General features: G+C 37.4%; 3 protein-coding genes across 5 annotated transcripts; all 3 read right to left on the reverse strand.

The window, feature by feature from the left end:
* Positions 1-313: 313 nt before the first annotated feature.
* LOC119987816 (probable RNA-dependent RNA polymerase 1) lies at positions 314-6,836 on the reverse strand. 2 transcript variants are annotated; one of them, XM_038832727.1, is made up of 5 exons: positions 6,577-6,836; positions 4,255-4,776; positions 1,741-3,635; positions 1,520-1,670; positions 314-1,373 (listed from the first exon to the last, which is right to left on the reverse strand). In XM_038832727.1, the coding sequence occupies exons 2-5, from the start codon at positions 4,759-4,761 to the stop codon at positions 489-491; spliced, it is 3,438 nt and encodes a 1,145-aa protein (XP_038688655.1). In that variant the 5' UTR covers positions 4,762-4,776; positions 6,577-6,836; the 3' UTR covers positions 314-488. The 2 variants fall into 2 exon arrangements, with proteins under 2 accessions (XP_038688655.1, XP_038688662.1); XM_038832734.1 differs by having other exon boundaries at positions 4,255-4,783.
* Positions 6,837-12,656: 5,820 nt separating this feature from the next.
* LOC119994216 (aspartate-semialdehyde dehydrogenase) lies at positions 12,657-15,026 on the reverse strand. The gene is made up of 7 exons (XM_038841212.1): positions 14,392-15,026; positions 14,016-14,102; positions 13,845-13,889; positions 13,638-13,733; positions 13,413-13,514; positions 13,091-13,245; positions 12,657-12,998 (listed from the first exon to the last, which is right to left on the reverse strand). The coding sequence occupies exons 1-7, from the start codon at positions 14,953-14,955 to the stop codon at positions 12,917-12,919; spliced, it is 1,131 nt and encodes a 376-aa protein (XP_038697140.1). The 5' UTR covers positions 14,956-15,026; the 3' UTR covers positions 12,657-12,916.
* A 1,090-nt stretch (positions 15,027-16,116) lies between these two features.
* LOC119994232 (CRAL-TRIO domain-containing protein YKL091C) lies at positions 16,117-21,450 on the reverse strand. Of its 2 annotated transcripts, XM_038841214.1 has the most exons (7): positions 21,362-21,434; positions 21,198-21,279; positions 20,816-21,071; positions 19,511-19,547; positions 18,218-18,335; positions 16,902-17,012; positions 16,117-16,502 (listed from the first exon to the last, which is right to left on the reverse strand). In XM_038841214.1, the coding sequence occupies exons 2-7, from the start codon at positions 21,267-21,269 to the stop codon at positions 16,365-16,367; spliced, it is 732 nt and encodes a 243-aa protein (XP_038697142.1). In that variant the 5' UTR covers positions 21,270-21,279; positions 21,362-21,434; the 3' UTR covers positions 16,117-16,364. The 2 variants fall into 2 exon arrangements, with proteins under 2 accessions (XP_038697142.1, XP_038697141.1); XM_038841213.1 differs by having other exon boundaries at positions 21,198-21,450.
* Positions 21,451-21,471: the final 21 nt, after the last annotated feature.

A 21,471-nucleotide genomic window follows, 5' to 3' on the forward strand; every position in this document is an offset into this window, starting at 1 on the left:
TCAAAACAAATTCATAATTTTTTCAAAAAAAAAATATTGACATTTAAAACCACTATAACAATGGTGAGCTGTAGTTTTACTACAACAGACCCCCACAAACCCCGTCTCATATATCCTTTCCAATAACTATAGACTATAGACTATCGTTATAAAATACTCAATTAGTTTATCAATGAAATTGATGACATTGGGAAGTATAAGAACTCTCCAATAACTATAGACTTATCATATAACCTTCTCAAACTAACATCCATAAACAATGTGAGTCATCAAGAACAATTATCTCATACCAAGTTCATTTTGGAAAAGCACAGAATAGTTCTACCAAATCTTCACTGATATTAATAGCAACAAACTTCTTACGATAACAAGAAGATGCAAAATGGGTCCTCCAAAGCAGCTATGAACACACACACACACACACACACAAAGTTCTAGTAGTAGTAGTAGTCTAATAACTAAATTCCAAGCATTTTACCTTTTTTCCCTCAGCTCAAACTTAGTCCATGGTTAAACTCATCTCCAAAGCCATTCAAGAAGTCATTCTGCGGATAATATGGCATGCGTGAAGGCCTTCTACTTGCGAGTTTTCGCTTCTTGATCTCGATCTTTCGCTTCTTGATCTCGATCAGTTTGTCGTAAATACACCATGCGAAGCTGAGAAAATGATCTCGATTCATTCCCTCATTATAGGTACCCCAATAAGTATGGTGATAGGTGACGTAGTACCAAGCTGAGGCTTTTGCATATACATTGTCAGCATCAGAATCTATGTCGCTGCTGCTCTCATTGAACCACGACCGAGCCTTCTTTCTCAATGACCTAACAGCCATACGAATTGCTTCTGCATCCCTTTTCTTGGTGAAAGATTTTGACATGTTCATTATACTGCCTCCAAATATTTCAGCTTCAGTCTTTATCCCATAATAGTCCATATAATTTCCCAACACATAGTCGTAATTGCTTTTGTGGCGAAAAGCATCAGCAATGTAATATTCAAAGCCGTCAACTTCCATGTCAGGGTCATAAGACTTCCTAGCCACTTCACGAGTGAAGGATCTGATGGAACTTGTATGCGGTGCAATGTCTTTCACTTCTCGGAAAAGCTTCCCAATCACATTGCGTGATTCATAGGAGGGTTTGTCAGGCTTTTCCATGAAATCTGGGAATTCTTTGACACGTAGATGAGAAGGAATTTCTGCTGGTACACCAGTTTTTGCGAAGTCAACTGCAATTGAAGCCTTTTGTGCAAGCTCTAGACAAGGTTCACTCATTGCCTTCAACGGCTCTCTATCAGCAAAGACTATGTGAGCATTTGAAATAATTCCTAAGCTGTCATTGAGTATGTAGTTGGTGAAATACTCCTCTACTTCCTGTATCAGAAAATAAATCTCATTTGCAGAAACAAACTCTAATCGATGGCGAGAGAGAGCGGGGAGGAGGACATGGGAGGAAAAAGGAATCTGAAACATAGACCATAAACAAATTTTCTAGTCACTTGAAACAAAAATAGTGATACCTCAATAGTAACATCATGATCCAAAAGCTTGCAAGGTTGTGGGGTATAATCCATGGGAGGAATTTGCCAACGTGGAATTAATTCAGGATCCCAACAGACAAAGTAGAAATCTCCATCTAAATCACTTCCCGAACATTCATTTGGGTGAGGTCTGAAATATGATAAAATTTGTTTATGTCAAAATTTAATGTGTAAGAGGAAGAAAAGCAGTCAAGAATTACCTTGGTCCTCTTTGTGGAAAAACAACACAATCCACCATATGGTGCAAAGCTGGCACATTCACAGCCTTTAAAACACGCACATCTCCTGGATGCAAGCATGGATTTTTAGCAACAAACACATCATCCAGAACAATAATATGCTGCTTCTGTATGCTACCACCAGACTCGTGAAAACTACCGTGTAACTGCCAATGCTTAGCACCAGAAATTTGTACAAACACCTGCCCATATTCCAAGGATCTGGTTTCATCTAGACAACCCATCATATTTCCTCCATTTTGGACATATATCTTAGTTTTAATCCTTAAATTCAACAGCTTTGATGCTCGGAATGTTTGAAGCATCATTGAAAGGAATGGCTCACCATCAGGCTTATAATCACATAAAAGCATTTCCTTAAGAATGTTTGTGGTCTCTCCTGGATGCATCAACTCCAGTGCATCCATTGCCTTTGATGGATCTGTTAAGATGGCATCCAGTTGAGCTACAGCTTCTCTTTGTTTTCTCTCAAAAACAGCATCTGGAACACCAAGAGTTGAGAGAAGGGTGATCAATTGACGATTCAGAAAATAGGATTGATACTTGCTATATGCCAGAACATCCAGTTTCGTGTTTCTTGATTCATATTTACACATGCTCTTTCTCAGCGAAAGTTTCTTCGATGATTTTGGATCGACAGCCACCACACCTTTGTATCCACCATATCGAATCTGAAAAGCGGATGGAACAAAAGCTTTATGGCCGCATTTTATGGCCACTTCCCTAGCGAATCCAGAAGATATTTTCCCAATTCCATCAGAAAAAACATATGTGAGATCACCCCTTTTAACCTCTACATCACGAATAATTTCAATTTCATGCCGACCAACACTAAGAGTTTCAGTTGATGAGCTGAACGATTGGCCCAATCTGGCAGCATATTTAGCCACATTTCTTATTCGACGAAAATCGCCCATCCAAGTTCTTATATCTGCAGCAGTTAGCCCAAATCTAGATGCAAACATCCACACAGAATTTTCCTTCAATTGACTTGATGAAAAGGCAAGAAATTCAAACTTCTTATCACCAATAACCAGACCATTCTGAAGAGTAGAAAGTATCCTTTCGTAGATCCCAGTTCTCCTATCCTCATTTCCAGAAGATGTACGTGGAGACAAATCTGTTGACTGAATTTTTCCCAGCTCTTCATCAACAAAAGAAACACGAAGAAAATTATCAACATCTTCAGGGTAATTGCGTAGCACTCCATTTGAGACATTAACTTCTGGCCCACAGAAATACACTTTACAAGGAGTTATTTGAACCCTTCGTACATATACCAAACCAGTATCCAAGGATATAGCAGGTGATATGGGAGGACTCCTAGATGTATGGTATTTCTTATACTCCACAGAGAGCCAGTTGGAGGGTTCATAGCAACATTCTTTCAAGTTAAACAGTTTCTCAAGAGCATGCTCGATGAAGACAATGTTAAATTTGCGTGGATCAACCAGCCGATAAAACCTCGTATCAAGTCTTGACCCGGGAAGGCACCCATGTTGAACTAACCTATTAACCATAAATATGATCTTGTATGGCAAGTCAATGCCACCAGGAGGACTTACAACGGGTACAAGATCCAGACTAGAAGAAAAGCCGCCGTCATCAAACAGAGTAAAACTTCCTTCAGTTCTTGTGTAATATGGAAAGTTCTCCTGAAAATTTGGAAGCTGGATACCATGAGGAAGCTCCAAGCATAAAGCAGATGACTGCCCAATACAGCATGATGGAGTGAAATCAACTGCCCTGACCCACTGGTCATCTGGGGTGTCCTTGAAAAAGTTGAAATAAGGATCTTCAAGTATATTGCACGAAGAGCGTGCACCTTTCTCATAAATCCGAGGAGCCCCATATAGCTAAGAACCAATAAAAAATACTAATAAATGTCATATGCAAATTAGTATTCTTTGAATAGCTCAACAAGTAATGAATGGAGCATTTAGAGAGAAGTACATGATTTGCCAATGGCATTACAAACATCGATCAATAAAGAGAGGATGGAGAAACACTTTTGAGTCAAAGAGGAAAACACGTAATTGATTTTCTCTAATGGATTCATGTAGCCAACCGCAAATAATTTGGGAAGAGGCAATGATGATGATGATTACAATATAAAATGACAGAACAGATTTTTCTGTCAAACTACCTATTTGATAGTATTTCAGAAACTGTTGTAAAGTACGTACTTGACAATTGCGAAAGAAAAATGGATGTGTCAAAATCTATTACAAAAATAGATGGCAATATTAATTCTAATAGTGAAAGAAACATTACCCCATAGTGGCGCGGGAAGAAATGTGTAGATGCAAAAGGCCCAAAAAAAGGTAACCAATACAAAAGAGAGAAAGAAAATTATTCACTTCCAGTATCAACTGCAAATGCTATCAACAACAATTTTCTTGATGAGAAGAAATTGAATGATAAGAAACGATTATTCTGGACAGCCAATAAATTTAAAGTTAAAACAAAAGCAACCTGAATTAGAAGATACTTTGCATTTTGACCTCGAGGACGACGTAGCTCAATCTGCCAAATGTTCTCGTACCAAAGATCAAATTTGTACTCAGTCTGTCGATAAGACATGAAAAAATGAAATCTTTTCATACCAATCCCAAACTTCACATTAACATTAAACCGCTCCCACAGAACAGCAAACATTTCTTTTGAAATCTGACAGCCAAACATCAGCTTTATCTTTTCCATAATGTGCAAAAAGGTCCTTGGCTTTGGTATGGTATCACGATCCATGAATTGAGCCTCCAGATATGAATTCCCATACCTCAGGCGATTGTCAGCAAGAAGCTCAGCATCTTCGGTGGTGGTGAATTGGACAATAGCATAAACTCTGGAACCTCCATTCTTAGGGTAACGAATCTTAAGAGCATCGACAGTTCCTTCGCCCGTATATAATTCCAGAAATTCTTTAACTGAGTCTGCAGAAACTGTAGAACGGAATCCAGACACACGAAGTGTTTTCCCCATCGAATCCAAATATTTCTGCAATCTCAATACACCACGGAAAAGACATTGCAAACACTTAATATCAAAATTCGATTATGTAAATAGCTCATGTAACAGAGAATAGAAACCTTACAAGAAGAACAGAATATATGCATACATCATGAGAACACAACAATGTAAGGAAATCTACAGCATCATTAAACTTTCAAATTTTAGTTAAATAAAGGATGGCGCATCTAAAAAATAATTTTAATTTTTGAGGCTAATCAGCATATAAACCAACATTGAGACAATACAAATATTATTGATCAGCAAAGAATCCATAGAATACAAGAATCAGCTAATTATTTTGGTGTTTGAAATGCTAGTACTAATTGGCATTTTTGTTAAACAATTTCAAGATCAGCATTCAGCCCTAGCATTTATAAAATGGATTTAGTGTGCATATGAAAGCAAGAACTAATGAATGAATGAATAAGTTGTCTGTCCATCTTCACAACAATAGCGCACTCCATTCACAATCAACCTATCCATATGTTTCAGCAGCAACGTATTTCTGAGTCAAAAGCCTTTTTACTGCACTTCCATACATGATCAAACCCTTTTCATGAGGCAATATGAATCCCATTGCATTCAAATGAACATCGCAAGTCCATCGCATACAAATGAACACAGAAAGTTTCATATTAGAATCAATTACGCACCACTCATTTGCCTACCAAGTTCCACATATTGACATCTAATTTTAAACACACTGACATATATCTTTGTCATACACAAAACGCTACATTAGTAAGAAGCTGGATACCCATGACCAAACTCCCAGTCTCAATATCTAGCATTAATCACACAAACGAATGCACAGTCTAATGCTACACTAATCAAACAAAGTCAATGCATGGTATAATACTCAAGTATGGTACGGCTACCAACTTTTACTTATTCATGAACAAGTTAAGTTCCTAACACACGCAACGTCAATTTTTTTTTCCTTTTTTGGGGTGGTGGGGGGGAGGGAGGGGAGAGAGAGAGAGAGACTTCAAGTTGCAAACCAAATACTGTTAGAGCTAAAATGTATGATAGACTTGACAAATAGAGTTGCATATTGACTACTGTTTCAAATCAATCTGAGCTCCTTACTGGCTATGGCAAGCCATGGAATTCTGCCATATTTCTAGAATGGCAAGATTACCAGGAGAAGAAGTCAGGTCCAGAAATCTAGGACAGGACATAATTTAAAACCAAGCCATAAACATATCCTGCCACTTAATTTACCAGAAGTTATTTTAGTAATAGGTGGTTGATTGATATATGGAGAAGCAATTACGAAAGCCTCTTAAGTTTCACTCAAAATAAGACAAATCATGCCCACTGCAAACAATCCGGAGCTGTGCAGTAAGTGTAGATTTCAGAATAATCGTAAAAATCTAGTATCATATAATGCCAGAAAATAAGATTCAACATTGAATCAGAAAATCTTCCATCTCACAGTTGCAGATAGATCAGGCATCAGAAGAAAAAGTGAGTAGAAAATGAAGTAAACTTATCACACAAAGGCAAGAATGAATCTTTGGAAATTGACATCAAAGGAAATCCAATTCCTCATAAATGACAAATATCATTCCAGACAACAAAGCAATGCAAGTCATCCATGCAAACTTTACATAAAACACAGACTTCAAAAAGAACAGAAAATACAAATACTTCACCTCCATGACAAAAGACACTGTCATTTTATAAATAAAAACAGTTTATTGATGGTCTTCAAAGAGAACAACAGAGAGTGATCATCAATAACCAAAAGAAATTCAGACAAGAAAAGAGTGAGTCACTCACCAGTCCCCGGAGAAAGCAGAGATAATCAGTGTCCAAGAAGAACAATGACTACTATCAACTTAATTAAGTCCTCCTGATCCTCAATTTCTTGGTCGTCGTCGTCGTCTTCTTCTTTATCTTTTTGACTACTTCGCGCCCAAGTAGTTGTTTTTCTTTTCTTTTCACGTCAACTTCATTCCCAACTTTTTCTTGTGGCGCATCAACTTCACTCCCAAGTTAGCAAAGAGATTGATTGCCCTGCTTTCTCTCCATCGCGGCACATAATGTAAGCAATGCGTGTGTTAAAGTTATAAGTCATTTTCTTGTAATTAGTCTTAGTTTAAGTTAGTGTGGTCTAAGTCAACTAGAATTATGTAGAAGGGTAATATTGTCCAGAAGCCTAGGAAGTGCACGTGTAAGAAATATCTGTGTAAGTCTAGAAACTTTAGACTCCTCTATATAGTATAAAAGCCATGTAAAACCTTATTTGTAATAAATGAAAAAAAGAAGATAAAAGAAAAGAAAAAATATGTTACTTCTACTTGCTCGATTGTTCTCTCCAATTCAAGAGTAATTCTGATATTTAACAGTGGTATCGAAGCTGTTCTTCTTGTGGGACTATGGAAATTTGATCGATTGTGGTGAAAGAAGAAGAATTTCAGAAGACCCAAGCCATGTCTACAACAAATCTTCCAAATCCTCCAATCTTTTCAGGGGAGGGTTACGATTTTTGGGCTGTTAAGATGAAGGCTTTTCTTAGAGCTCACAATTTATGGGATATGATTGAGATTGGGTTTGATCCCGATTCTCTGTCTCACTCTGCAACTATAGAGCAGATGAAGGATCATTCAGAACTTAGCCAAAAAAATTTTAAGGCCCTTACCTTCATCCACTTTCCAATCTCTGATGAGATTTTTACTAGAATTATGGACATTGAGTCTACAAAAGATGCATGGGAGAAGTTAAGGGAGGAATACCAGGGAAATGAAAGAGTTAGATCAGTTAAGTTACTAACTCTAAAAAGGGAATTTGAATTACTAAAGATGAAGGATGGAGAGACAGTGAAAGACTATACTGATAAGCTTTCTGATGTAGTTAATAAGATGAAGCTGTTGAGAGAAAAAATTTCAGATCAAAGGATTGTAGAAAAGATTTTAGTTAGTCTGCCAGAAAAGTTTGAAGCTAAGGTTGCTGCTACAGAAGAGTCTTGTGACTTGTCAAAGCTCACAATTTCAGAACTTTGTGGCAAGTTACTAGCTCAGGAGCAGAGAATGAAGGTTAGAACAGAAGAAGTTACTGAATGAGCTCTTCTAGCCAAGCAAAAGAATTGGAAGGCTAATTCCTCTTCTAGAAATAGCAAAGGACAGTCACAAGAAAAGAGTTACAGAGGAAAAGTTGAGAAGTCAGGAGAACCACAAAAGAAGGGCAAATTTCCACCTTGTGGAATTTGCAAGAAAACTAATCATTTAGAGAAGGATTGCAAATTCAAGAATAAGAATTTGCAATGTTGGCACTGTAATAGGTTGGGGCATATTTCTAGAGACTGTTGGAAGAAGTAGCAGGCTGCAGGGAAACAAAACCAGAGCCAACAAGTTAACTACATTGATGAATAGAAGCCTTCTCATGAAGATCATCTTTTTGTGGTACAAGAAGTAAATCAGGTTGTTGTTGATGCCATTGATTCTAGTCTCTGGCTACTTGATAATGGTTGTACAAGTCACATGGCCAAAGATGAGAGCTTATTTGCTTCTCTAGATAGATCCTTCAGGACTAAAGTGAAGCTTGGTGATGGAAGAGTTGTTGAAGCACAAGGAAAAGGCACTGTGGCAGTGAACACCAAAAAGGGTACAAAGTACATCTTTAATGTTCTTTACATTTCCAACTTGATTAATAACTTGCTTAGTGTACCTTATATGCTACAAAAGAGGATATGTCTTACATTTTGAGGGCTACTATTGCACTATTTTCAACCCTAGTGGTGAAATAGTGACAAATGTGAAAATGAATGGCAATAGTTTCTCCTTGAGGTGTTCATCTGTTGTGCATTCATCATGTGTTGCCAAAACTGACATTTCAGTTTTGTGGCACAAAAGATGTGGACATTATAATTATAACTCTTTAAAGTATGCTTTTAATAAAGGCTTGGTCAGAGACTTAGAAGTTATAGAAGAGTTTGGGGTGGTTTGTGAGGCTTGTCAATTAGGTAAGCTACATAGAAAAGAATTTTCTATAAAACCAACTTGGAGAGCGAAAGAAAAGCTTGAGCTGATACACACTGATGTGTGTGGCCCCATGAGCATTGAGTCTTTTAGTCAAAACAGATACTTCATTCTGTTTATTGATGATCTAACCAGAATGCCCTGGGTATTCTTCTTGAGTAGCAAGGCCAAAGTCTTTAATATTTTCAAAAAGTTTAAGGCTCTTGTGGAGTCACAAACTGGTTTGAAGATTAAAACTCTCAAGTCAGATAATGGGAAGGAGTACTCTTCTTCCAATTTTAAGGAGTTTTGTGATGAGGCTGGAATTGATCATCAGTTTACTGTGAGCTACACACCTGAACAAAATGGTGTATCTAAAAGAAGAAACAGAACAGTAATGGAGATGGCTAGATGCATGCTAATGGAGAAAAAATTGCCTAAGGAGTTCTGGGCAGAAGCAGTATACACTGCTATATATCTCTTAAATAGATTATCAACCAGGGTTGTTAATGAGATGACTCCCATTGAAGCATGGTGTGGTTCTAAGCCATCTGTCAGTCATCTTAAAATATTTGGCTCTATTTGCTACACCCTTGTTCCTGCTGCAAGAAGGAGTAAATTAGACGAGAAGGCAGAATTGGAAATTTTTGTTGGATATTCCTCACAATCCAAGGGATACAGAGTGTTCAACTTGCAAACCAAGAAAGTTATTGTTAGCAGGGACATTAAATTTGATGAAGAAGCTTACTGGGATTGGAATAAGGAAATTGTGGTGAACTCCTCCCAGCAACTTCCAAAGTATTCTCAAGCTGAAGGTGGCAGCAGCAAGTTTGATGTCTCTGGAACTACTGATGAAACATCAGTAAAGAAGTCTAAACCTCTATTTGAAGTCTATGAGAGTTGCAATCTTGTGCTAGAAGAACCTACTTCCTATGAGGAAGCGAGCCAATACAAAGAATGGCAGGAAGCAATGAAGGAGGAAATCAGTATGATCAACAAAAATTCTACTTGGCAGCTGACTTCTAGACCTCATAATCAGAATGTGATTGGAGTCAAATGGGTGTACAGGACTAAGTACAACCGTGATGGCTCTGTAAACAAACACAAGGCAAGATTAGTAGTAAAAGGCTATGCACAACAGCCTGGATCAGATTTTGGAGACACATTCTCACCTGTAGCAAGACATGATACGAGAATGCTCATTGCCTTGGCTGCTAAGGAAGGCTGAAAAATCTTTCATCTTGATGTTAAATCAGCATTCCTTAATGGTTTTCTTGAGGAAGAAATCTATGTTGAACAACCTCCTGGATTTGTGGTGGGGGGACAAGAGGAGATGGTATATAGACTTACTAAAGCTCTATATGGGCTGAAACAGGCCCCTTAGAGCCTGGTATAGTAGAATAGATGACTATCTTCTGCAGCATCAATTTAGGAGGAGCTCAAATGAAAAAAACATTATATATCAAAGATGCTGAAAATCAGAATTTGATTGTCTCCTTCTATGTGGATGATTTTTTCATCACTGGAAGTTGTCCTGCTTTAGTTGAAGAATTCAAATCAGAAATGAAGAAGGAATTTGATATGTCAGACCTTGGTGAGATGACTTATTTCCTAGGAATGGAGATTGAGCAGACTAATAAGGGCATCTTTCTTTCACAAAGAAGGTATGCCTGGGATTTGTTAAAGAAGTTCAAGATGGAACACTTCAAAGGCTCAGTCATTCCAATGGCAACAAATACTAAGCTATCTCAAGAAGATAATGAAGAAGCTGCTGATGCAAAGACTTACAGAAGTCTAATTGGAAGCCTATTATATCTAACAGCCTCAAGGCCTGACATGATGTATTCTGTCAGTGTGTTGTCAAGATTTATGCAGCATCCAAGTATTATTCATTTTGGAGCAGGAAAAAGAGTACTAAGGTACCTGAAAGAAACTTTAGAATATGGCATCTGGTATGAAAGAGGCAAGGGCAATGCACTAGAAGGGTATACTGACAGTGATTGGGCAGGCAATGTGGATGATTACAAAAGTACTTCAGGTTATGTTTTCTTTTTTGGCTCAAGTGTGTTCTATTGGAACTCAAAAAAGCAAGATATTGTTGTTCAATCCACTGCTGAAGCTGAGTATGTGGCAGAAGCCTCAGCCTCAAATCAGGCTTTATGGTTAAGGAAGTTATTGATAGATATAGGACAACAACAAGGTGAAGCAACTGTTATATTGTGCGATAATAAATCTGCAATTGCTATTGCAAAAAATCCTGTGCAACATGGCAGAACCAAACACATGAATGTCAGGTTTCATGCCATCAGAGAAGCTGAAAAGAATGGAGAAGTGAAGCTCCTGCATTGTGACTCAGAAGACTAGCTAGCTGATATTCTTACCAAGGCATTACCGAGAAGAAAGTTTGAAATGCTAAGAGCAAGACTTGGAGTTACTAGAAAATGCCTTAAGGAGGAGTGTTAAAGTTATAAGTCATTTTCCTGTAATTAGTCTTAGTTTAAGTTAGTGTGGTCTAAGTCAACTAGAATTATGTAGAAGGGTAATATTGACCAGAAGCCTCTAGGAAGTGCACGTGTAAGAAATATCTGTGTAAGTCTAGAAACTTTAGAATCCTCTGTATAGTATAAAAGTCATGTAAAACCTTATTTGTAATAAAAGGAAAAAAGAAGATAAAAGAAAAGAAAAAAGACGTTACTTCTACTTGCTCGATTGTTCTCTCCAATTCAAGAGTAATTCTGATCTTTAACAGCGTGGAGCCCATTAGCATGCAGATCTGGGCGCTCCGCAATTTGTTTAAAATTGTACAGTGTATGATTTAAATCCAATGGTTTGAGAAATGTGTTACATCACATCATATTTTTGTTTTTTTACTTTTAAAACTCATATGACCTTTTCTCTTACCTTTACAGATGTGAACGATAAACCATAAGGAATTGCGGAGTCCTCAAGTCCCTAGCATGCTTAAATGTTTCATTGTCATTGACACGTTTCGGCTTTAGGCCTAAGATTCGGGATAGAGACTCCAATTCTTAGTTAAAATTGTTCCCCAAAATTATGTTAAATTATGAGTATTTGGTATTCATAATATTAGAATATAATAGATTTTTTATAAAAAAAAAAAACATAAATAAATCCTACATTTTAAACTCTACTACCTGGACCATAAATATTAAAATCACAAACACCAAAAAAAAGTAAATAAAATAGGTTTAGTTTCACAAACACTAATTTCGACACTTTCAAAACAGTACTAAATTGGACTCAAAGATAGGAAACACAATGAACGAAATTATTTTCCTAAACAATAAACTCTCTGCGTGTTGTTTCGAACACCCTTTTCGGTATCTTGCTTATGATATTAAGCAGACTTGGAAAGATTAAGAAGATGAGCATAAACAAAAATAACCAGAGCGGCATTTTCGAGATGTCCAAGTAGATTGTGGTCTACGACAAAGAAAAGTTTTTCGATCGACAGGCATGAGAGTTCATGAAGTATCTTGTTATTGACCCCTCGTGAAGGGGAAAGACACAAAAACCATTTGACCCTAATATAACAGGTCTTTGGGACGATCATGAACATGCAGCTAAAGATGTCTCTATATTTGGTACATTTATTTACAAAAACTTGCCTATCAAACTGTCAAATTCAAACGATAACAGTACAACTCAATAGCTTAACATATCAATACATACAAATGATGCAACAAGTTCCTTCTTAATAACCAAAAGCTATGAAAAGGTTTATCAACCACAATGCAGGCACTTGGCAAAAGGTATCCTCGCAAACAACATGATTGTTTATGTCCAGCAATCCATGTTAGATTAGATTAAGGAGAGCGAGAAACTACGATAAACAGAGCTCTTGTAAGCTCAATGGGAATCCAGTATCCACACTGATGGAGATGCTCGAAACACCACATCTGATACTCAACAATGTGTCAGTTCACAAGAATCTCAGAAGCCATAACAATATTAATTTATCAAAATTTCCCTTCAAATGAAAGGATTTAGATGAAAACAATACAACTTGGAACTAAACTAGGAAGACTTATTTGAGTCTTATCACAAGATCCACATCCTAAAAGGATCTATCATAAAGTAGACTCTTCACCTATAGTTTAATCCAATGTAACACGACAGTCTAACCACTTCATCAAATGCCACTATAGAAGCATCTCAGCTATTTGAACAGCGTTAAGGGCAGCTCCCTTGCGTATTTGATCGCCACAAACAAATATATCCAGCCTGGTTGGAAGTCATGAAGAAATAATATTAAGTATGCTAACAAGAACAAAAGGTAATTTTGGAAAGGGTAGAGTACATGTAAGTGCCCTTACCCATGATTCCCGTCTTGAGACAGATCACGGCGGATTCGGCCAACTGCAACATCATCTTTGTTCGATACTTCCAAAGGAGTAGGGAAGTGATTAGCTGCACGGTCATCAATAACCACTACTCCGGGAGCACTCCTCAAAATATCCTTCGCTGTCTCCTGAACCATATATAGATCTTCATTGACTACTGAGAGGATTTTCTTAGAACAAAATTTATAGGGATTCATAGAATCTTCTTTTCATGTGTTCAAATGTAAAGACAGACAATATCAGACATCGCTCACGTGTAAATCATCAAGTATAATTCATGGTGTCACAATAATACCTCATCCAGGGGATTCTCAAATTGGAGATTTACACTCTCAGCATGTGCACGCATGACTGGAACTCTTATACATGTTGCAGTCACCTTAACGTCCATGTCATTCTGAAAAAATGAAAAAATTATTGTAAGATTATGTAGTTCCCAATTATCAAAGATTATGTCAATCAAGCACCACAATGAAGAGGCTGATTAAATATGACAAGATGATCCATTTCTATTACGTACCCATATCTTTCTTGTTTCTTTCACTAATTTCATTTCCTCCTCGTTGTAACCATTGGAGACCACAGGAGCATTGTGTGAAAACAAATTGAAGGCATACTGCAAAAGTGAAACCAGTAAGAGATTATTTAAGAAATTTGATAGGATAAGAAAACATAACACGCTTCCTGCTTGTGAAGGTCGGTGAATTTGCCCAACAAATGAACAAACCTGTTGCTTAAAGATATTACAAGTAGGTGGTTTCCCCTCGAGCACCTTACAAACAAAAAGGCAAACAATCAATTTCACAAAGAAATTTTACCCAATCATCAAACAGCATAAGCAACAAACTATAGACCAAGAAAATGCCCAAGGAAAAAACAAACATTAGAGAGAACATACCTCGCGTGTTTGCTGCAGAAGCTCTTCCATTGCAGCAGCACCAGCACCACTGGCAGCCTGATATGTACTAACAACCATTCGTTTAACCTGAAATGAGCAATGCAATTAGGAAAAAAAGACTTTCTCAACATAACCCATAACCTATGCTTCAATTGAACATTCTCTAGTGTAAAATTTCCATCAAAGAAGTTCATTTTAGCATTTTATCATACAATGGCCATCACAGGACTCTATAAAGACATTTTCCTTTGAAGTCTGAAACTTTGGTTATTAGCCTGCAAATTCCCTTCTAGATTTAACAATAAGCAATAGAAAATATGATATTATCAGCAAAAATACTCTAACAGACATGATTCAGTCCAATCCCTCCACACACCTTGGCTCGTCGATGCAGGGGTGTGGCAGCCATTAAGCAGATAATGGTGGAACAATTGGGGTTTGCGATCAATGCACCCTTCCCAATTCCAGCTTTGATCCCCTTCATTGCCTCTGGATTCACCTCAGGAATCACAAGCGGCACGCCTTCCTCCATCCTGAAAGCCGAGCTGTTATCCACCACCACCGCACCCTTCTCTACAGCAACAGGCCCGAATTCCTTACTGATTGACCCACCAGCGCTGAAGAGTGCGATATCAACGTCGTCAAAGCTATCAGCAGTTAGCTCCTCGATGGTGTATTCGCGGTTCTGGAAAGAGAGGTGCTTCCCGGCGGAGCGCTTGGAGGCAAGCATCTTGATGGATCGATAGGGGAAGTCTCGGTCGTGGAGGACCGAAAGAAACTCTTGGCCCACGGCGCCCGTCACGCCCACCACGGCAACAGAGGGCGCGTCCTCCTTAAGGCTCATTCGGATCCTGGTGGCGGCAGCGGGTTTGGGTTTGGGTCTGGAGGGGTTGAATGTGGAGAAACTGCGGTGGTGGTGGGGTTGGGTGAAAGTAGCCATCGAGAGGAGGAGGCGGCGGCGGATCCTGAGGCGGGTTGTACGAGCTTGAGAAAGAGCAATGAATACTAATAAGAGGGGTTTAGAAGTGGTTTGCGGCTTTTAAATTATATCAAAAAAGGGCGTACGAAACATAAAATACATCTTTTATTTGTTTTGTCATAGATAGTAAAAAAAAGTTCCTTACTTTTAAAAAAGACAAAAAAAAAAAAAAAAAAAAAAAGGCACATACATATACAAGTTAATAAGCAAAAATTAATTTCATTGGGTACATGAAATGGTATCATTGCATTTCATACATGTTTAAATCATTCCAACAAAATGGGAAACAGGTAGCTTCCCTCTAAAAAAGAGTCTTTTGAACTCACTCAATTCCTCCATATTTGTTCGGAGGTTTGGAGGAGATGGAGATCCTTCTTCTCCATTTCCTCCTCCCCTACTACTGTTTTCGATTTTTTTCTTTGTTTTATACTCTCTTTTTTATTCATGTTCTGAATTTGGATAAAATATGATTCAAGATTTCTTCTCTACAACTTTATATTTCCTCCATCCATCGCGAAACTTCTATTATCGACATTTCTGATGTACTCTGAATACATATATTTGGTTCATAGTGACAAGACTCCAAGATCTGAGAGAGATCGATCTATCTTGTGGAAGGAGAAACTAAGATTCTTTATCTAGAACCATGGTGTTGTCTATTTGATTTTTTTTTGTTACAGTCTATGTAAGAATACCCCAAGTGTAATACGGTGTCATTCGGCAATTGTCTAACAATATCCCAAGTGTACTACGATGTCATTTTATAATGTCCGGCGATTATTGTTGTTTATATTTTTTTCTTTTCTTTTTTAATTATTTTGTAATCCATCTTTATGTGCTCGAATGGCTTAATATCCCAAGTTCTCTTACCCTTTGGATAAATGAATACAATCCATCCATAGACTTTTTCAAACAAAAAAAAAAATCATTCAATCCACCACTAAAAACAGTACAACAAAGTATAGGTGGGTGTTAAGATAAACTTGGAAGCAAAGTTCCTAGTGGTTGGGGGAAGAAAATTGAAAAAGATATTCATATAAATTTCTATGAAAAGTTGAAAACCCTCCCCAACCACCGGGAACCTTCCTTCCAAGCTTAATTGAAAATTAATGTCATCAAATATATAGTTAATGTACCAATTATCGACTGAGAATCGATCGATTCATTCAAATTGATAGAGCCTTCATCCACCAAGACAAAAATGAAGGCCAAGGAACATCACAGTAGTTAATTATTTATCACTCAACAGGGTGATTATCATCAAAGACAAGTTTACGCCTCCAAGTTCAAATTGTTTAAAGGAATTATTATACTTAGTTTTTCTATTATATCAGCGTGTGTAGGGGGCTGCATTGATCTAAGTTTCAGCATCAAAAGGCAGGCGGTGGCAGTATAACATCCTGCACAGCTATAAACTTTGCTTGCCCACCATACTCTTCCGGCAAGGTTTCTTCACCGATTTCTTTCATAAAATCTCTTCTTTCTTCTTCATTGGTTACTATCACAATCTGCAATCATCGTTGCGAACAGGCAATACAGAAGGTTCAGGTATTTAATCCGCTAACATATTAAAAATATTTTCTTTGGAAATATGCAGAAGCAGAAAAGCAGAATTGTTACTAGCAACCTCTTTTGACTAGATGAAGCTGACATACATTAAAACATCTATTAAATATCCCACTAGAAATACTTTCATGAGTTTGAACAACATTTATTTTCACTGGTTACATTTAGAATGGCACCAAACCACACATAAGTCCAACCAGGGTTCTCGGTGCCTATGTACATACGTACATGCATAAATATACACATACAGAGTTAGGCACAGCATTACATTTGCACTTTTGCAGATGTGTAACCTTTGTTAAGTGTGCATTCATATAAAACTGATGCAATAAGTGACGTACCTTTTCTAGTGTTGCCTTCTCGAGGAAGCGAGAGACCATTCTCCAAACACTAACGAAAAACCAAGGCATATGCAATATGAAGCATTTCGCCAAACGTTCAGGATAGTAAGCCTGTAGGCATGACAGTTCAGGACAAAAGATGACAATTAAAACTTCAATAAAGTTTTGTCAAACAGCACATAGTAAGTTTCAATTTATCACCATAAGCTGCACTACATGGAGCAGAAATTTGAAAGCAGACTCTTCATACGTGGTGCAATGAATGTTGGATGGCATTACATTTTCATGTGTGGTTCTACTTCTACTCAAACGTGCCCTTCCAATTTGAATATTTTTGCTCAGAAAATCTAGGAATCTTTTTTTAAGAAGGTAAAAGAGCAAGTCATTAAAAGCACCCAGAACATCAAGAGAAATACAGCCTAGGCACCTGAGAACATTTCAGGTGCAGAAAGTCCAACATTGCTGTAGTGACTACCATATAACGCTTTAATATGGCAAATATGCTTTTGATATTCTTCTATAGCTTTAAGCACGAAATCTAGGAGCAAAAAATAACATTTAATTAATTTCAATAATAACTCAACAATCCTTTGTCACCTACTGATGCTCCTTTGTATCTCCACCATGGATATTTAACATAGAATGATGCCATCAAAATAAGTAACACTGTCATAGCCAAAGTAGGAATCATAATAGTATTTACTCATTCTGCATTACAGAGGGATTTGACCCTCTCAACAAGAATTTGCCTATGCCATTCCCAATGAGATGAAATTCATATCTGATCCTTTGTTGCAGGCTAACATACAGGCACACAGTGTCAATTTTCTAGAAATCCACTTAACACCATACCAATATTTTAACTCTTCTACGTGTGTTCGTGCGGTCAGTTTTATCTTTACGTCAATATGTCAGTTTTGGTGTGGAGACAAGTCTTTATGGCTTGGTAAAAGGTAAACAACTCTTCGTGCACAAAGCTCCTGCAGTGGTGGGAGGGGGTGGGGGTCGGGGACAGGTAGGATATACATAGACCATACCCCCACATAATATGTGGAGAGGTTGTTTCTAGAAATTGAACATGTGACATCTTTCTACCACTAGGTCACATATTCGCTTGTACAAAAATAAATAGGTCTACCATAAAAGACATGGAAGGTAACCTCAGAAAACATCCAGCATAGAGCAGTGGGTAAACCACTATCAATGTTTTCTTATCTTTTGTGTTAGAGTCGTATGACCAATCTTGAATCTCTGCCTCCTTAGCAATAAGCACATGATCTGCTTTTACAAAGAACAGCAATATAAGAGAGATATACCTGTAAAAACTGAAACCCAGTGATTAATCCTCTCGCGTCAACGTTCTTGTATGAAATTTGTTGAAGATCTAGAATCGCAACCAACTTTTCGTTTCCTATTTCTCTGCCTTTAAAGGAGCTGAAAACAGGGACAACAAAGCATTACAACAAGAAAATTCCAAATATTTCTCTATTTAAGAAGCATAGAGAAAAAGAAGTAGATGAAACTTGAAAGCACATTCCTCTATTTTCGCCATATACAGCGTACAGACCGAGCTTTGGAGAAAAAAAGTCTTTCTCTTCCATCAAAATGATTTTGTGGTAATTCACAAGAAGATAAAACCAGTTTTAAAGATTGCCATTTCTTATCCGCTAGCAAAAACTATTTCAAATGCTCAATTGAAAAGTTTATGTAGATCTAATGTTTCCTTTCATCATTTAAACAACCAAAAATAAGATAAAACACTGACACTACTAATTTTGGAAGAAGCCAAAAACAGCTTGTATGCCCTTTATACTGGCTAAAGCTTTAAAACCTTTCAAAATTTTCTTTTCTCAGTTTCTTGAGTAACTTGAAACTACACTCAAGTTTGTGATATTTATTTTCATATATAAGTTTCAATTTAGAGATTTTAGTATGATTGATATCTAATCGTTCAACTGTTTGAGATCCAATACAGGAATGAAAAATCACATTTCATTTTACATCTCAAAATATTTTACAACTCAAAAATATTATAACAATAAAGTTGAGTCAGCATGAATGCAAGATACTGTCTGAACAGTTATGGGGCATGCCCTGACTGAAAATTTTAGATAAGTCATTTGATTCTGTTGTTCCAAAGTCCATCCAGTATTTGATGAAGGATTATCCATAAGATAAAAGTAAAAGAACAACTAGTCCACAAGAAGAAAAAAGGCCTATAGTGTCCTCCAACGTGAAGTATTTAATACTAGTAAGCAAAACTTTCCCACCCCACTCTCTAGGATTCTCTACTCTCATTCAAATGTCAAAAACATGGAACAGCTCCCTTCTCATTTTCCCCCATTCCATGGCCCTAAATGCTGGGCCAACCAATAAATCCCTCAGCCAACCTGCCTCAGAAGAAGGGGTAATTACTACTTATTGGCAGCTAATATCTTGTTGTGACTTGTAGTTATTGGGCACTAATATAAAGTGAATACCTGAAAAAGTAATATTATTGCTCAAAACAGTTAACATGGAACTCTCGAACTACTCCTATGACCTCAGATTCAGTTACAAACTCATCACTAGTTCAGAGAAAAATTAATATGAATGAAATGAAGGCATACCTAGCAATCGTTTTGTCTAGCAGATGAACCACAAACTCTGCACAGATCGAAAGGAAAAATTAATCAAACAGTCAACAGATATTTGTTGTCATGACTATGAAAGACAGGAACATTACAATTACTTTTACTGCTCCCTCATTTCATGCTGATACTTGACATTTCAATCCAAAACATTACATAGAATGGGCAGAACCACCATCACGGAGATTATTAAAAGAGCAATCATGAGATTAAACCTATCATTGATTTGGTACTATAAGCTGTTTCATAATCCTAGTTCCAAGATGCAGGTCTAACCTGACCTATTAGAGGATGCAGCATATGGTACTAATAGGAGTGGCAACTAGGAAGCAGGGGATGGGATGCCAGAGGAACCTTTCCTACTATTTAGTAAACAAACATTTGATGGGTGCAGATAGGGAGGACCTAGAACACAGAGTGAACTTATTCAAGACATCTAACTCAGCAAGAACATGCACAGAACCGTGCAAAAAGTTCTTTGACAATTCTTTCTTCTACAACATTTCCCCGGGCCTTGTGTGTTTTATGTCTTCAAACTTGGAAAGGTTATCTATAACACATCAGAAAATTTTTCCAACAAAGAACCATGGAATTTCCTCGTCTTTTTGACCTATGCACAATATTGCATGCGAGGATTTCACTGTAATATGGACTATATAAGGTCTGCACTCAGTTTCATGCATGACAAAATCATAGCAGAAAGAACATTAAATGACTAGAACTCTCAGGAAAATCAACTACTTGCGGCAATAGCAAGCTGCTCCATTGATGCAAATAAAAAGGCACCATAAGAATAAGCGACATTTTCTATGCACCAAGTGAGTAAGTGGATCAGCTTATCCTCATGTAACATAGATCAATTAGGTAGTTCACAAAGGACTAAAAGTCTACAATGTCGAGATCTTGAACAAATAAACATGAAAGGCACTGCTGACCAACATTATGATGACCCAGCCAATATTATATCATTGCCAAAGCATATTCCTAAAGCCAATGTTAACTGAACAAAGCCAAATTCAACTCTTCAATTATAGAAGGCAACACATATAAAATACCAATTCAAGGCCCCACAAGGACAGTAGCCAATCATCATAGTGAGGCTGTCCTACTTTACCAGCCTCAAGCAAATATCGAGATGGCCCATAAAAAGTGCATCATTGTGCTAATCATATCAGAATCAAACTTATCAAAAGGCCAAAAGTAACCAAAACACTGGATCACACATTCAACCATAAATCAAGAAATTATGAGAAAAATGATGAGCTCAAAAGATGGAGTAGTTACTCTTGAACTGGCGTTGATCCTTCGAAGGAAAATGCTTGCTTGCTCTCACAATCAACAAAGGGTACCCTTTGTTAGATAGTCCCTGCAGACATATCTTTCTTGACTCCAATTCATCTGGAACCTCAGAATCAGGGATATACCCATTTGGAACCAACGAAGCCCTCCACTTCTGCCAATTCACAAACATCTTTGCTGCCTTTTCTGGGTCCATTGTTCTAGCGATCAAGAACCTCATTAGTGTTGGATCCCCATGGTTCTGCATATACATGTACAGTGCAAACAGAAATCAAATATAGTCGGGCAAGGGAAAGAAGCTTAGAATTACTAACATCAAACAGAAACAGAAAACGTTGTTTCTAAAACATTATATAGAAAATGGTACCTCAGTCGAAGAACCAAGCTTCTCAACCGATTTTCTCATCCGGGTTAATGCCATTTCTTGGTCTTTCTCCATGACAAATGTTCTGAGATCGAGAGAGGTGATCTTTTAGGAACTCTAATTGAGATCAAGATAGAATTAAAAAGGGTTCAAATTTTCAAACCCACAATTTGATATCGTTCACTTCCACCGAGGAAGAGAGAGTATCATGTATTCATGCGGAGGAAAGGAAACTTGTGCTTTGACAAAACGGAAAACTACAGCTTATGACATAGCT

The sequence above is a fragment of the Tripterygium wilfordii genome, chromosome 3 (assembly GCF_013401445.1).
Source record: "Tripterygium wilfordii isolate XIE 37 chromosome 3, ASM1340144v1, whole genome shotgun sequence".
Lineage (NCBI taxonomy): Eukaryota > Viridiplantae > Streptophyta > Magnoliopsida > Celastrales > Celastraceae > Tripterygium > Tripterygium wilfordii.

Excerpts from the sequence above, each read along its gene's own strand:
- LOC119987816 (XM_038832727.1), bottom strand. The coding sequence starts at position 4,761 with ATGGGGAAAACACTTCGTGTGTCTGGATTCCGTTCTACAGTTTCTGCA. Across the intron at positions 1,671-1,740 it reads TTTCCACAAAGAGGACCAAG|ACCTCACCCAAATGAATGTT; the intron begins GTAATTCTTGAC and ends ATCATATTTCAG. Across the intron at positions 1,374-1,519 it reads ATCATGATGTTACTATTGAG|GAAGTAGAGGAGTATTTCAC; the intron begins GTATCACTATTT and ends TTTCTGATACAG.
- LOC119994232 (XM_038841213.1), bottom strand. The coding sequence starts at position 21,269 with ATGGAGAAAGACCAAGAAATGGCATTAACCCGGATGAGAAAATCGGTT. Across the intron at positions 19,548-20,815 it reads GGATCAACGCCAGTTCAAGA|AGTTTGTGGTTCATCTGCTA; the intron begins GTAACTACTCCA and ends CGATCTGTGCAG. Across the intron at positions 17,013-18,217 it reads CTGGGTTTCAGTTTTTACAG|GCTTACTATCCTGAACGTTT; the intron begins GTATATCTCTCT and ends TCATGCCTACAG.
- LOC119994216 (XM_038841212.1), bottom strand. The coding sequence starts at position 14,955 with ATGGCTACTTTCACCCAACCCCACCACCACCGCAGTTTCTCCACATTC. Across the intron at positions 14,103-14,391 it reads CCCTGCATCGACGAGCCAAG|GTTAAACGAATGGTTGTTAG; the intron begins GTGTGTGGAGGG and ends TGCTCATTTCAG. Across the intron at positions 13,734-13,844 it reads GTAATATCTTTAAGCAACAG|TATGCCTTCAATTTGTTTTC; the intron begins GTTTGTTCATTT and ends TCACTTTTGCAG.